Source organism: Curcuma longa, chromosome 20 (assembly GCF_044706935.1).
Source record: "Curcuma longa cultivar G26 ecotype Majalengka, Jawa Barat chromosome 20, ITB_CL_G26_1.1, whole genome shotgun sequence".
Classification (NCBI taxonomy): domain Eukaryota; kingdom Viridiplantae; phylum Streptophyta; class Magnoliopsida; order Zingiberales; family Zingiberaceae; genus Curcuma; species Curcuma longa.
The window spans coordinates 4,242,920-4,257,936 of NC_133880.1; the positions used below are offsets into that span (position 1 = coordinate 4,242,920).

The window sequence follows — 15,017 nt, forward strand, 5'->3', positions numbered from 1 at the left end:
ATAAGAGATTACGATTGAATGTAACCTTGGGGTTCTCGTTCCCATGGCAAAATCACAAGGAGATGATGTGATTGTTTGTAAGGAGCGTTCAGCCAAAGAAGAACAAGTTATGGGTTGCATCGACAGGAAAACTCATTCTCGAGTAAAATTGGAATATTCAAAAAGACTAGAGATGATCCTAAGCTGACTAAAGGGTTGACGTGACTCGGGAGTTTAAACAAACATGTTAAAGTAATCGAGTCAAGCTAAGTTAAAATGAATCAAGTTGTTGAAATGATTATTCAAGCTTGACTTGATTTTATTTTATGAGTTTGAGTTTATTCAAGTTTGGTTCGTTTAGATATTATCAAGTTCTCAATTTAAGTTTGTAAGTTTGTTTGATTATTATTAAATTTGATAAAATAAACTTATTTAGTTCATGAATATTAAAAGGTTGAATGCATATGAATGAATTATTCAAACTTATTCATTTAATTAATTTTGTGTATATTGAATGAACATAAATAAATTATTACCAAGTCGAATATCAAATTTATTAAATTGTTATACAAGATTGTAAATGAATCGAATATTTGTAAATAAGCTTTGTGTTCGGCTTGGTAAGAGTTTATTTATATTCGTTTAATACATACAAGATTAATTACATAAATAAGTTTGAACAACTAGTTAAAATAAACAAAAAAAACTTGAGCACATATGTGTTCAACTCGTTAATGTTCGTTTAATATTCATGAATAATATTTGTGAATCATGTTCATTAACAAAACTCTTATCAATCTACTAAATAAAAGAAAAAAAATTATAATAAATTTATACTATCAAATTCAATACTCAACCAAACAAACTTAACATATAAAAATTTTAAACAATCAAATAAGTTTGATTTAAAAACTCAATAACATGAACGAACCAAACTCAAGTTAAAATTTAAATCAAGCTCAAATTTATAAAATAAAAATTAAATCAAACTTAAATAATCATTTCAAAAATTTAATTACTCTTAGTTTGATTTGATTATCTTATTAAATAAATTTAAACATCATGAAATATAGCTCTGCCCAGAGGACACGCTGCCCTAAATCATTTACAACCGTATCAATGAACACAAGGACACGCTGCCCGGAGGAACGCTGACCATTAACTCGCGCAACGCTGGTCAACTGATCAAACAATAGTTTCTTCCATTTCCCTTCAGTCGTTCTCCATGTTGACTTTGATTTCTTCATAATTCATTCGCTCTGCTAATGAATCATACATGCACCTGTCTTTGGCAATGGCCATTGGCCATAATATTATCGCCAAGTTTCTTCTTGAAGTAAACTCGTCATTAAGACAGTCTGCAAATTCCAAAGAAAAGTCTTCCATAAGCTTACGATTGACTTCGCAAGTCTTCTATCCTCTGAATTAACAAACGCACAATTAGTTCTATCTCTATCTGCCACTAAGTTTTTCTTCGATCCATTTTGATGCAAACTCTGAATTCTCTCTCATTTTCGTCGCTTCATTTGGAGCAGCAGGATCCTTGAGATTGCAAGTGAATACGGAGAGAGAATGCTTTCTGATCCCGATCATAAAGCAGATCATCTTCATCTTCATCTCTGTTCCAATCTGTTTGGTGATGGCAGTCGCAGTCGTATACGTCTGCGTTCGTGGTCGTCGCAGAAGAATACACGCGCTGAAGCAGGAAGAAAAAGGCGAAATCAGACGCAATAACAACTTGGATTTGTTCTCAATCTGGAACTTTGACGGGAGGACGGTGTTCAGCGACATCATCGACGCGACGGAGGACTTCGACGACGCCTACTGCCTCGGCCTCGGCGCCAGCGGCAGCGTGTACCAAGCAGAGCTCCCGACGGGGCAGGTGGTGGCCGTGAAGCGGTTCCACTTCGCAGACGGCGACCGCGGTGGCGGGGGGCTGCTGCTGGACGAAAAGGGTTTCAGGAACGAGATCAGGGCGCTGACGCGGCTGCGGCACCGCAACGTGGTGAAGCTCTACGGCTTCTGCGCGCACTCGCGGTGGATGTTCCTGGTGTGCGAGCACATGGCGAGGGGGAGCCTGGCGGAGATGCTGGAGCACGACGGCCGGGCGGCGGAGCTGGGCTGGGAGAGGCGGGTGGCGGCGGCGAGGGACGTCGCCGACGCGCTCAGCTACCTGCACCACGACTGCAGCCCCCCGGTGGTGCACCGCGACGTGTCCAGCAAGAACGTGCTGTTCGACGCGGACTTCAGGGCCGGCCTCTCCGATTTCGCCACCGCCAAGCTCATCAAGCTCGACTCCTCCAACTGGTCCACGCTGGTCGGAACCCTCGGATACCTAGCACCAGGTACAAACAAACTCGGCCCTAAACACGCTAATCGTGCCGGAGAAGACCAATTTTTTTCTGTCATCTCGTCGCAGAGCTGGCTTACACGATGAAGGTGACAGAGAAATGTGATGTGTACAGCTTCGGCGCGGTGGCGCTCGAGCTGCTCCTGGGAAGGCACCCGGGGGAGCTCCTTTTGACTCTGTCTTCGACGTCGAGCGATGATGAGCCGTCTGCACTACTGCTAAGAGATGTGCTGGATCCGCGCCTTCCGTTTCCCGACGAAGACCGCGGCTTGGCGGAGAAGATTGTGCGAGTGGCGGCGACCGCGTTGGCGTGCGTGCGCATCGATCCGAAGTCCAGACCGTCCATGAGAACCGTGGCTCAAGATCTACGGAAAGAGAAGATGTCCACTCCTCTCCAGCTCGCTCAAACCATCAGCTTGTCTCCGTTAAAGAATTTCAAGCTATAGACAATAATAAGTCTGCACTCCTACAGGCGCACGTTAGCACGTATGATCGCATTGTGTAAAAATCACCATATTAAAAAGTTATTTTTTTCAAGCATCAAGCAAAATTCGAACATTCAAGATTTAGCTTCACGCTTTGCATTTATGTTAATTTAATGTCATAATAATATGGCAACTTATTAATTACATTTATTTTTTCTTTTAATATATTCTTTAATATAACAAGCTGTAATTTGCAAGGGAGAAAAGTTTGATTAAAATTAATAATAATGATTGAAAATTGGATCATTCATCATAAACAGATAACGACGTACTCGATTAAAATGGTAAATGAATAGTCATCCATCGAATTGAATGATCTACTAAATGAAAAAAAAGGAAGGTTAATATAACCCATGAATTACGAAAGAAGGCCAATTAATTAGTTTTTATCTTGAATTATAGAGATATTAGCGTATTAACGTAGATTGATAACATGTAATTAAATATAGGCACGATAATATATATCTAATTGATTTAGGTAAGAGTTTTTTTTATAAAAACAATTGAAAATTTTCATTTGATAGCCTTTTAAATTCTGACATTTCCTTTTTTGAAGAAAATGCATTGACTAATTGCTGACATTCTCTGATATGGATATTATTTTTCTAAAAATAGAAAGAAAAAAAAATCCAGAGAGCCGTAGTGTATATAACTCTGTTTTCTTCCCTTGCAGCCCCATCAATGGCAGCAGCCATGGCTCCGACTTCGCTGCTTGTGTTCGTCTTGCTCATCCTCTGTCACGGCCTTGAGCTCTCCGCCGCGGCCAACGTGACGTACGACCACCGGGCGTTGGTGATTGATGGAAGAAGAAGAGTCCTCGTCTCCGGCTCTATCCACTATCCTCGCAGCACCCCTGAGGTCCCTCTCTGCATTTTCATTTTGCTCCCTTTGATCGCCGTTTGGTTGTGCTTACGCTGGCCGGTTCGAGATGTCGCAGATGTGGCCCGACCTCGTCGAGAAGTCCAAGAACGGCGGGATCGACGTCATCGACACCTACGTCTTCTGGGACATCCATGAGCCCGTTCAGGGCGAGGTGACTGTTCTTCTTCTCTTACCAAACGCTGTGCGCTTAATTTCTCCTCGAACTTATCGCTTTGGCATTCGTTTTCCGACAGTATGACTTCGAGGGGAGGAAGGATTTGGTGCGGTTCGTGAAGGCGGCGGCGGCGGCCGGCCTCTACGTTCACCTTCGGATCGGTCCTTACGTCTGCGCCGAGTGGAATTATGGGTAGAACTAAAACTCTGATCTCGTTCCTTTCATAATCGATTAAGCTTTGGCTTCTTCTTCATTTGGTTGTTTTGCAGTGGGTTCCCTCTTTGGTTGCACTACATCCCTGGGATCGAGTTTAGGACTGACAACGAGCCCTTCAAGGTTTAGTTGTGCTTTAATTCCAACATTTTCATGCACTGGAAATCTCCGGATTCATAATTGTCAAGCATTTCAAGTGCAGAAGGAGATGCAACGTTTCACGACAAAGATTGTGGACATGATGAAGAATGAAAAGCTATATGCGTCGCAAGGTGGACCTATCATCCTGTCACAGGTAGTAATTAGACAGAGAAGGAAGTTTTGGTTCAATTTCAGCACAGAACATGACTGACTCGTCAGTGTGGTTGATGGTAGATTGAGAATGAGTATGGAAACATAGATGATGCTTATGGCGATGCAGCCAAAACTTATATCGACTGGGCAGCATCCATGGCTACCTCTCTTAACACAGGCGTGCCATGGGTGATGTGCCAGCAAGCTGATGCCCCGGACCCCATTGTGAGTTCCACACTTCCATGCTCGAACTTATCACTTCAAGTTCCTATCGACTTGCATTATCTATCTGTTCTACAGATCGACACTTGCAATGGCTTCTACTGTGATCAGTACACTCCAAACTCGGATCAGAAACCAAAATTTTGGACTGAGAATTGGAGCGGTTGGTAAGGCGTAGTGATCTCATGCTGCAATTCTATCCTACATTGTTCCTGTAACGAGTGATGAGCCTAAGCATCCATCTCGGCGTGCAGGTTTCTCGGTTTTGGTGGCAGTGTGCCATACAGACCCGTTGAAGATCTTGCATTTGCTGTTGCTCGATTCTACCAACGAGGTGGTACCTTACAAAACTACTACATGGTAACTAATTTTGCCTTTCCATGGATCATGATTCATTGCACATTTTGCTAAGTAATCTTGAACGAGAGAAGATGAATGTTTTCTTTTCTAGTACCATGGAGGCACCAACTTCGGACGCACTTCAGGTGGACCATTTATCACTACAAGCTACGATTATGATGCTCCCATTGATGAGTATGGTAAGTTGATGGTCTGATGCTAGACAATGAGATTGCTTATCTGCTTATTTTCCTCTACAAAGTTGCTGCAACGTACATTTCAGGTATTGTTAGGCAACCTAAGTGGGGGCACTTGAGAGATCTACACATCGCCATAAAGCTTTGTGAAGAAGCAATGGTAGCAACAGATCCAGAGTCCATTGATCTTGGGCCAAACTTGATCGTAAGAACCTAATATTTGCAATACATGTGCAACATATGCATTTTTGTTTTGTTTTTTTTTAATTTTATTTGCTAAAACTTTCCATGATCTAGGGAGATGTTTATCGAGCAGAATCAGGGAAATGTGCAGCATTTCTTGCCAATATCGATACCAAAACTGATGCAACTGTTACTTTTAATGATAAAACATACAATTTACCTGCATGGTCTGTGAGCATTCTTCCTGACTGCGAGAATGTCGTCTTCAACACTGCACAGGTAATGATTTTCTTATGTTGCAGCTTTCAGCAATCTAGATGATCGACTAACTGCTATTTCAATGACAGCTAAATTCTCAAACTGCTCTTCCAGAGACCAAATACGTAAACACTAATGATTTAGCATGGAAATATGTCAAAGAACCTGTGGGCATCTCAAAGTCCAGTGCTTTTGTGAAAGCAGAGATACTTGAACAGATAAATACTACTGCTGATGCCAGTGACTATCTTTGGTATTCAATAAGGTATTGTACTTGTATTGTCTAGCGCAATGCTTGTTCAAAAGGCTCTCATGAACAACTTTTACAGTCTTGATATCACTGGAAATGAAGCATTTCTTTGGGATGGAAGTCAGTGCACACTGCATGTGGAGTCTCTTGGTCATGTCCTCCATTCTTTTGTTAATGGACAGCCAACAGGTCATTTTCAGTTCTGTCTATCAAACACTTGAACATAGTCGATCTTCACTTACATTTCACTAAGAATTAATGCTGAGTTCTTGCACAGGCAGCGCGATCGGAAGCGGCGGCGATTCGAAAGTCTCGCTGAATCAAACAATAACCCTTGTCAAAGGAATCAACAAAATCGATCTTCTGAGCGTGACTGTTGGTCTTCAGAACTATGGTGCATTTTACGATAAACGGGGTGCAGGAATCATTAGCCCTGTGTTGCTAATAGGTAAATCTGCCTCTGCAAATCTATCTTCAAGCGAGTGGACATACCAGGTACCTCTTCTACTGTCATCGATGCTTCAGTAAACACAGCGTAAACACTGACTTCCTCATTTGTGCTGTTGAATCAGATTGGACTTCAAGGTGAAGACTCGGGCTTCTACCATTCAAGAGATTCATCAGTATGGGGGGATTCACAAGCTGACTTGCCAAAGTATGTGCCTTTGATGTGGTACACGGTGAGTTCTGATTCCTCCTAATTTGTCGTATGATCGATCGTATCGAATTCTCCATCTATCTCAAACTTGTTTCTTGCAGACAGAGTTTGAGGCCCCTGCCGGGAATGATCCTGTCGCAGTAGATTTCGTCGGAATGGGAAAGGGAATGGCGTGGGTGAACGGGGAAAGCATCGGGCGGTATTGGCCGAGCTATCTTGCTCCAGAATCTGGCTGCGAGCCATGCGACTACAGAGGCAGTTACGATTCAAATAAGTGCCGGAAGAACTGTGGACAGCCATCTCAGACTCTGTAAATTTGCATTCTACCTTGCTGCATCGATCGATCACATGTTAGTGGATAATTGTGAGATCAACAGCATGCTTCTTTCAAACAGGTACCATCTTCCCCGCTCGTTCATCCGGCCCGGCCAAAACAAGCTGGTCCTCTTCGAGGAAATGGGCGGCGATCCGACGATGATATCGTTCGCCACGCGACAGGTAGCTCGGCTATGTGGGCATGTGTCTGAGTATCATCCCGCGCCTGTGCGAGCTTGGAACACTACGAATAGATCGCCGGTGCTCCATCTAGAATGCCCTCGTCCCGATCAGGTCATATCTTCAGTGCCATTTGCCAGCTTCGGCACTCCCTACGGCACTTGTGGGAGCTACAGCCATGGCGAATGCAGCAGCTCTGCGGCTCTTGCTATCGTGAAGCAGGTAAGATTTCACGCAAACACTTTGGATGAATGACTCTGCTCGTTACTTACTGACTGACTGATGAGCGAGGCGATGCTTTCAGGCGTGCGTCGGAGCCACGAGCTGCGATGTGGAAGTATCGATCGACTTGTTCGGCGATCCTTGCGTGTATGTCGCTAAGAGCCTTGCGGTTGAAGTTGCATGCTCTTGAATCTTTTTAAGAAAAAAAAATTTGTATGTTTTGGATCTTTTAAGTCAATAAAGTTTGTTTTTCTTAGGTTTAGCAGTATTCGGAGAAATATTTAAAAGAAATGGAAATGGCCAAAGTTCCTTTTCTTTTAATTTGTTTATAAAATTGGTTAAAAAAATTGAAGGATATTATCAAGTTAGACCCTGTGTTATATTAAATCCTGTAACATACAAAACGGAAAAAGGGAGACCTTTTGCAAAAATAAAATATACAACGTCATCCAACGATTTTACACGATCGATCTCATAATTATCTGTGAAAAGGTAAATCGAGAATCACGACAGAGGAGGATATTACTCGACTTCATCAAGATTTAAATTTTTATTCTCTTATATAAGTCTATTATATCGTAATCAACTCAACTATGCCTTAAAGAAAAAAAAAAACTTTAAAATAACAAGACATATTGTCTCATGCGTTTTGGACGTTTGTTCTTCTTGTTCTGTCAACGATCACAATAATTGAAGAAAAGTTGCGACATAAACAACCTAAAAGTTAAAATAATTTGGCTCGATTCATTAATAATCCATTTCCCCCCAATTTTTTATTAATTATTAAAATAATATTTATCATATTTGAATATAGATTTTAATTTTTGCCCCAAAAACTTTTGGCCTCCTAAAATGATCGATGCAGCGGAGAAAACAGCGGATCCATGCCACTATCACAGAGCCAGTGACAGCGACATGACGTCAATAATAATGATCTTCCCTTCCATGGTTTGCTTTGCCTACTTTTTAATCCCTTTTTGTCTAATCCGTTCTTTCTTGTACCCCCGTACGAAATATCGTATTCTCATAGACACCCTTGTTAATCAATTTTGTCTACCCTTTTGAAGGGTGGAAATGGATTTAATGATGGAAAGGGGACTATATAGCAAAGTCTCGTCGTGAAGCTCTTTTTAACTGGAGAGCTATCTTTATTTCATGATCTGCGAGGTGTTGGCGGTAGCGAGAGAAGCCCCTTTGGCGAGCGCTGCGCTCTCCGTGTGATCACCGAGGGCGAGGGCGAGGGCGATGCCGACTGCGTTCGGCCGGGAAAAGGGTGGATCTTAGTCTGGGACGGAGGCTAGAAGGGCGAGGCTAAAACCTATTGCATCGTTCTCTGCCGATCCTGGAGCGAGAAGAAATGCATTTGGTGGTTTTGTAGTGATAGATTTGCTTACTCTATTGCAACAATTGGATCAGCAGGGAACCAGCTGGTGTTGCTTCTCTCTCGAAATCTGAGAGTTTTTTTCCCCCCTTTTTTTTCCTTTTGTTTTTTCTGCGTAGAAGAGGGCTTTGATGCTAAAGGTGTGGGTTTTGTAGGGTTCGGGAGTGTAGTGTCTGGGTGTCGAATTGAGCTCCTATCTTCTGGTTGCGCCTCTCTGTCGTGTTCTCTTCATTGTTTGATCGCGGCAGTTCTGTGCACCAAGAAGGTTAGAAAGTTTTAAATCTTTTCATTGATTCTGTTGATTCCATGTTTTCGGAGATTTGTTCTGTCTTCAAGGCGTTTGCCATGCTGATTCTTCGGTCTTTTGTTGATTACTGTTTTTTTTTCTTTAGGTATCAAAAGCATACTTTTTTTTGTACTTTGTTCTGTTGGCTCATTGGTTTGTCTTTTTCTCTGATTCCTTATCTTCAACAGTGCACAGGGCAGAAGCTCGTTCGGATCTTTAAATTTGTTGGTTGAGAGGTTAGGATCTTCAGAATCCTGCTGGATTGTTTTCGCCCCTTTTTCACTTTTCCATTTCTTTTACTAATGCACTACTTAATGTAGATAATTTTCCTGATGGCACTAGTTTTTTTTTAATTATGATTTTCTCCTTTTTATTAGAGTTGGAGACTATCTGGAATTGTCTTGCTCATGCTCACATTTGACAATTTGATGAAAGAATCGTCCATGAAGCAAACAGACAAGTGCCTGGACTCCCAACTATGGCATGCCTGTGCTGGCGGTATGGTTCAGATGCCAGCGGTGAACTCCAAGGTCTACTATTTTCCTCAGGGTCACGCTGAGCACGCCCAGGAACTTGCTGAGTTTGGGACCTCCCAGCGGATCCCACCCCTTATACCTTGCCGTGTGACTGCTGTTAAATTCATGGCTGATTCGGACACTGATGAGGTATTTGCTAAGATCTGCATGGTTCCTCTGAGGCCAAACGAGTCAGATTATGCTGAAGAGGATGACTTAGGTCTTGGTATCAATGGCATTGACTCACAAGAAAAACCGGCATCTTTTGCGAAAACACTAACTCAGTCGGATGCCAACAATGGTGGTGGCTTCTCTGTTCCTCGCTATTGTGCTGAGACAATCTTCCCACGTTTGGACTATTCAGCTGAGCCCCCTGTGCAGACTGTGCTTGCAAAGGATGTGCATGGTGTAGTTTGGAAATTTAGGCACATATACAGGGGCACACCTCGCCGGCATCTGCTCACTACTGGGTGGAGTACTTTTGTCAACCAAAAGAAATTAGTTGCAGGGGATTCAATTGTGTTCTTGAGAGCAGAGAAAGGGGATCTTTGTGTGGGAATACGCCGAGCTAAAAGGGGTGGGATTGGTGGAGGTTCAGAGATCCATTCGGGATGGAATCCACCAAATGGGAGTTCAGCATCCAACTATGGGGGTTTCTCTATCTTTCTGAGGGAGGAAGAAGGTAAATTAATGAGGGGAAATGTGAATAGTGTGGGTATGAGGGTGAGTGGAAGGGTGAGAACTGATTCTGTAACTGAAGCAGCAACTCTTGCAGCTAGTGGACAACCTTTTGAGGTTGTGTACTATCCCAGAGCAAGCACACCAGAGTTTTGTGTGAAAGCTGCATCAGTTAAAGCAGCAATGAGGATCCAGTGGTGTCCTGGTATGAGATTTAAGATGGCCTTTGAAACTGAGGATTCTTCTAGGATTAGTTGGTTCATGGGATCTATATCTGCTGTTCAGATTGTAGATCCCATACGATGGCCTAATTCACTTTGGAGACTTCTACAGGTAACCTTCTTATGCAACAAGTATGAACCCTTTGTAGGCATATGTATTGACAAGTTTGTTTTTTAGTGCTTTAATATGATTGATGAACTTTCATCTTTTGTTACCACATTTTCATAACTTTCATACTTGACAGTTTTTTGTTCCGGGTCTTTACCCTTTGTGACAAATATTATTTGTAGTTTCAATATGTTCTGGAAATTCTTTTCCGTGTGATTCATTAAGGGCTAGGCAATGGTTTTACTTGTACACTGTACCTGAAGCTGATTGATAGTCATATACTATTGTTTTCATTCTCTCCTTTCAAAATGCATAATTGCTATTTGGGTTTAAGGATTTGTCTTATGCTTCCTAATAGGTAGTTAGTCCTTTGTTAGATGATCTCATCAAAATGAAAGACTGAAAGTAAAATAACAATCCACTTTCTCATGCAATCTATGTTTAAACTTCCGAAAATTGAGATGCCCAAGTTTCAACAAAACATATTATGCTTTCCTAAGTTTTCATTTTTTTTCATACAGTGTGCACATAGTTTTTCTTCACTACAACTTGTTGCATCTGGATGGAGAATTGATCCATCATCATCTTTGATCCAAGTGTTTGTCTTAATTTTGAGTATTTGAATTGACTTGTCTGATAGCTTGCAACTTCTCCATGTTTTCTATTATGTTCTCGGCTGTAAATGCCTCTACCATTTTTCTTAGATGCTCACTGCCATTCACACTGGCTTGCAGGTGACATGGGATGAACCAGATTTGTTACAAAATGTAAACTGTGTAAACCCATGGTTGGTTGAACTGGTCTCAAACATGCCTTCCATTCATCTGGCACCTTTCTCTCCAAGGAAAAAGCTCCGCATTCCCCAACATCCCGATTTTCCTCTAGAGGGCCAACTTTCAACACCCATGTACCCCGGGAACTCTTTTGGTCACAGCACAAGTCCTTTATGCTGTTTCCCAGACAGCACTCCTGCAGGCATACAGGGAGCCAGGCATGCCCAATTTGGTATATCTTTATCAGATCTCCACATTAACAAACTGCAGACAGGATTATTCCATGCTGGCTTTCACCACCTTGATCGCACCACCTTGCTTCCTAGAATTTCGACTGGACTCATTGTTGATACTCCTGTCACTGACAACAATATCTCTTGTTTGTTAACAATTGGAAATAATTCCAAGAGAACAAGAAGCTCCTTGAACAGTAAACCTCCACAACTAGTGCTTTTTGGGAAGCCAATACTGACTGAGGAGCAGATATCCTTGAGCAGCTCAGGAGAAAATGTGTCACCTAGGGCCACCATAAACAGTTCTGATCGGAATATAGAGAAAACGTCAAATGCATCAGATGGTAATGACTTTGCTACGAATAAGAATGTGGTTCCTGCCAATTCATCCAGTGATGGATTCCAATGGTACAGAGACCACCATGTGTCAGAGCTTGGCCTGAAAACTGGGCATTGCAAGGTTTTTATTGAGTCAGATGATGTCGGTCGCACCCTTGATCTTTCCATGTTTTGGTTCATATGAAGAACTTTACGGAAGGCTGGCTGACATGTTTGGAATTGAAAAAAATGAGATGATGAGCCATGTGATTTACAAGGATGCTGCTGGTGCAGTTAAACACACAGGAGATGAACCCTTCAGGTTAGTGTCATGGGCTTAGTCCCAGATGAATCAACATTTTAGAATGTCTTTTATTTCTCTTGGTAATACTTTCCAATAGCTTTATCAACTTGAAGGTTTTCTAACTCGGTTACAAATTTCAGACTTTGCTCATTGTTCTTCTGTGCATCTAGTAAAGAAGCTAATAATTGATTTTTAATAAGCTTCTTTGCTAGATTAGTTAGCCTTGTCAAATTCTCCACTTTGTGAAGTGGCATTTGTTTCCCATACTATCGTAGATCTGATCATCTAATTGGTTACCACTTATTACTAAAAGTAAATATAGTTTTATGAGACTGCACATTACGCTTTTGCTAATTTGTTGGAGATTCCTATTGATGTTACATTTAGTCTGCTTTTATGTGGCAACTGTGTTTGTTTCCTCAAGGATTATGTATGTGCTTCTGGCCTAAGCTGGTTTGTGTTGATCTTCTTATCATATTATTGCAGTGACTTCATGAAAGCAGCAAGAAGGCTCACAATATTGACAGATTCAGGCAGTGACAAGATTGGAAGGTTGGAAAGTTTCTGTGACGTTATATGTAAATAATAAACCTTGTGCTACTGCTACCTTGTGAAGTCTTTTCTAATCGAGTTAATTAAAGTTTAATGAAGGTTGTCTTATCCATCATTTCAATTCCATAATGAGAGATTGTACGCCACATTAGCTTATTAACATGATCTTTAATAGCAATTTTCTTTCTTCTCTAAAGCTATCGTAATGTGTGCACTTGTGGAAATATCAAATTTTTTTTATCTTGAATGTCAATGACATTAGAGGTGTTATGGAAATACTCGCTCAACCAGAACCAAGCCACTCTGAACATGTTTGTGTGTCTGATTGATTAAATTTGCCATTTTGCTTGTTTTTTTCAGATTGGTTGTGCCTGGACCACTCAATGCAAACTTGCAGTGCTGCAGCTGAATCACAAAACTCTCCAGAGCTGCATGAAGCGATCCCGTTGAATCTCTGTCCGTTGGTCCAGGTTGGAAAAAAAACAAAAACAAGTCGAACAGATTCTTCTCAGAACCTTTTTCAGCATTGCTCTTCCTGTCTTTGCTGTATTTTGTAAACCACAACTGTTTCCAGGATTTAGGATTCTGGATTCTCCTCTTTGCTCATGTAGCAATTCTATGGCTTGTTTTCTTTAGAAAAAAAAATGTACACCTTAAGGTGCTTCAATTGCACACTAGTGCAGGGATTGTTGACAATGTAATATCTATCCAGTTAAGATGCTGACCACTGAATTGTTTCTTCATTATATAGTACAAATTAGCTTGGTGGTTGAGTTTTCTGTACTCCAGAGTATGATTGCCTTCTAACCATTTGATTAATCTAATTGCCAGTCACCACCAAGTCACTGTTCTTGCAGACAGCACAGGACATCGTAGATCACACGCAAGAATCTACGCTTGTGTAGCTTGCTTGTGGCTCCTCTTTCTAAAATAAATATAATTATGTGCCAAACTGACAATAATCCAATGGTTTAATCAGGTTGAGAATTTGAGAATATATATATTTTTATGAAACAATTGATAACGTGAAGGTGTTAAATATTTGATAATGATAGTCAAATTGTATGTAAGGTGCATTTAGAAGATAATTTTTAAAAATAAAAAAATATTTTTTTTTCCTAAGTTTAAAGAACTGGCCATCCCCTGCGGCGCATGCGTGGGGGTAGGAAATGGATTAATGCATCCCTCGGGATTGCAAAAATAATAATATTAAGTACGAGTTTAATTTAATATTAATGTTAATGTTAATATTAAATATTAGGGATTGTGTGTCTACCGAGTGGGGTTTTGACCGGCCGGGCCGGGCCGGTCGGGTCGGGCGGATTAAAATATAAGCGAGGCGCACGTGAGAGACAGGTCAGCGTCGGGCAATGTTGGCGCCGTCTTGTGTGGCCCGCCGGTCCGGGCTCAATGGAGATCGACGTCGCCATTTATATCATGGCACATGCAGCAAGAACCATTAATTAAATTTTTAGATTCCTGTTAATCACTATTAGTCGCCCCTAAAGCCAAGGCAGCCTTGCTTTCAGAGCCTTAATTAATTAATTAATTAAACAAACACGAAGATTTGGCGAAGAAGACAGGCAACGCGCGACTGGGTGCGTTTGGGGATCCAATAAACAGGCAGGCAGGGACACGAGGCGACGGCTCCCGAGGAGGAGGGGAAGGGTGGGGGGTGACGCCAGCGCTGTCCGGGTCGGGCTTCGCTCCCGGCCGACCGGGTTTCCGGTTCGGTCCGCGGAATCTGCCACATCTCTCGCCTGGCCGTCTCTTCGGGAACTGGGGTTTCATAATGCACCCGCCGGTCAATGCCTCGGACGGGGTGGGGTGGGGTGGGGTGGGGTGGAGCGAGCCGGGCCTGGTTCGCCGGATCGGATAAGTCGGGTCATCGTCTCGAGTCTCGAGACGCGGGTTTGTGACCGTGGTTTTAGGATGGCGATGGGAGGAGTTGACCAAACTGGCGCCTGCACTGCACCACTGGACATTTATTCGCGTTGACTTGACTTGCTGTGTTGGATTCGAAGATCTGCAAGTGGAAGGACATCAGCAATGTGCGTTGTCGGTGACAGGTTAAGTACAGCAAGTGCAAGTCTACATTCTTTGGGCCTTGTCGAGCAGTGGCAAGAATATCGATCACACTGTCAAATAATGAAGTGGTGATCGAATATTGTTCATTTAATCAGAACAATATCCCTGTCGTCAAACTGGACTCAATAGTGTTGGGCCTTGTCAAGAAATGGCAAGAATACAAAACAAAATGTCTCTGGATTGAGTTGGTTACAATGAAGCAGACTTACAGAAAAAGATAAGAGATTCGAATCTCGGCGAAACTGAACAATATCCTCCTCCGTCGTAACCAACTGCAGTTTCTCGATTTACCTCCTCATAAATGATCGTGGGGCGACCATGTGAGGTCGCTGGGATGGCGAATTCTATCTTTTTTTATAGAAGAAAAGAATACAAAGC

The 15,017-nt window shown here is 42.1% G+C and overlaps 3 protein-coding genes across 3 annotated transcripts; all 3 read left to right on the plus strand.

Moving 5' to 3' along the window:
• Nucleotides 1-1,331: 1,331 nt before the first annotated feature.
• On the plus strand, nucleotides 1,332-2,880 carry LOC141812859 (MDIS1-interacting receptor like kinase 2-like). Its single transcript, XM_074700809.1, is given in 3 exon segments — nucleotides 1,332-1,580; nucleotides 1,582-2,324; nucleotides 2,399-2,880. Coding segments are annotated over 3 exon segments (1,149 nt in total). The 5' UTR covers nucleotides 1,332-1,551; the 3' UTR covers nucleotides 2,776-2,880.
• Nucleotides 2,881-3,495: 615 nt separating this feature from the next.
• LOC141812858 (beta-galactosidase 8-like) lies at nucleotides 3,496-7,371 on the plus strand. Its single transcript, XM_074700807.1, has 18 exons — nucleotides 3,496-3,672; nucleotides 3,752-3,847; nucleotides 3,930-4,042; nucleotides 4,120-4,186; nucleotides 4,266-4,358; nucleotides 4,439-4,582; nucleotides 4,658-4,746; nucleotides 4,834-4,939; nucleotides 5,031-5,118; nucleotides 5,202-5,320; nucleotides 5,413-5,577; nucleotides 5,646-5,821; nucleotides 5,886-6,005; nucleotides 6,100-6,301; nucleotides 6,379-6,486; nucleotides 6,566-6,774; nucleotides 6,860-7,181; nucleotides 7,264-7,371. Exons 1-18 carry the CDS (start codon nucleotides 3,496-3,498, stop codon nucleotides 7,369-7,371), a joined length of 2,502 nt encoding a protein of 833 aa, XP_074556908.1.
• Nucleotides 7,372-8,360: 989 nt separating this feature from the next.
• LOC141813625 (auxin response factor 18-like) lies at nucleotides 8,361-13,294 on the plus strand. The gene is given in 8 exon segments (XM_074701580.1): nucleotides 8,361-8,611; nucleotides 8,718-8,827; nucleotides 9,037-9,084; nucleotides 9,226-10,374; nucleotides 11,106-11,885; nucleotides 11,887-12,017; nucleotides 12,486-12,551; nucleotides 12,912-13,294. Coding segments are annotated over 5 exon segments (2,145 nt in total). The 5' UTR covers nucleotides 8,361-8,611; nucleotides 8,718-8,827; nucleotides 9,037-9,084; nucleotides 9,226-9,255; the 3' UTR covers nucleotides 12,961-13,294.
• Nucleotides 13,295-15,017: the final 1,723 nt, after the last annotated feature.

Coding starts and splice junctions, on each gene's coding strand:
- LOC141812858 (XM_074700807.1), top strand. CDS start 3,496: ATGGCAGCAGCCATGGCTCCGACTTCGCTGCTTGTGTTCGTCTTGCTC. Junction 4,583..4,657: donor CTGATGCCCCGGACCCCATT/GTGAGTTCCACA, acceptor TCTGTTCTACAG/ATCGACACTTGCAATGGCTT. Junction 6,006..6,099: donor CAGCCAACAGGTCATTTTCA/GTTCTGTCTATC, acceptor CGCGATCGGAAG/CGGCGGCGATTCGAAAGTCT.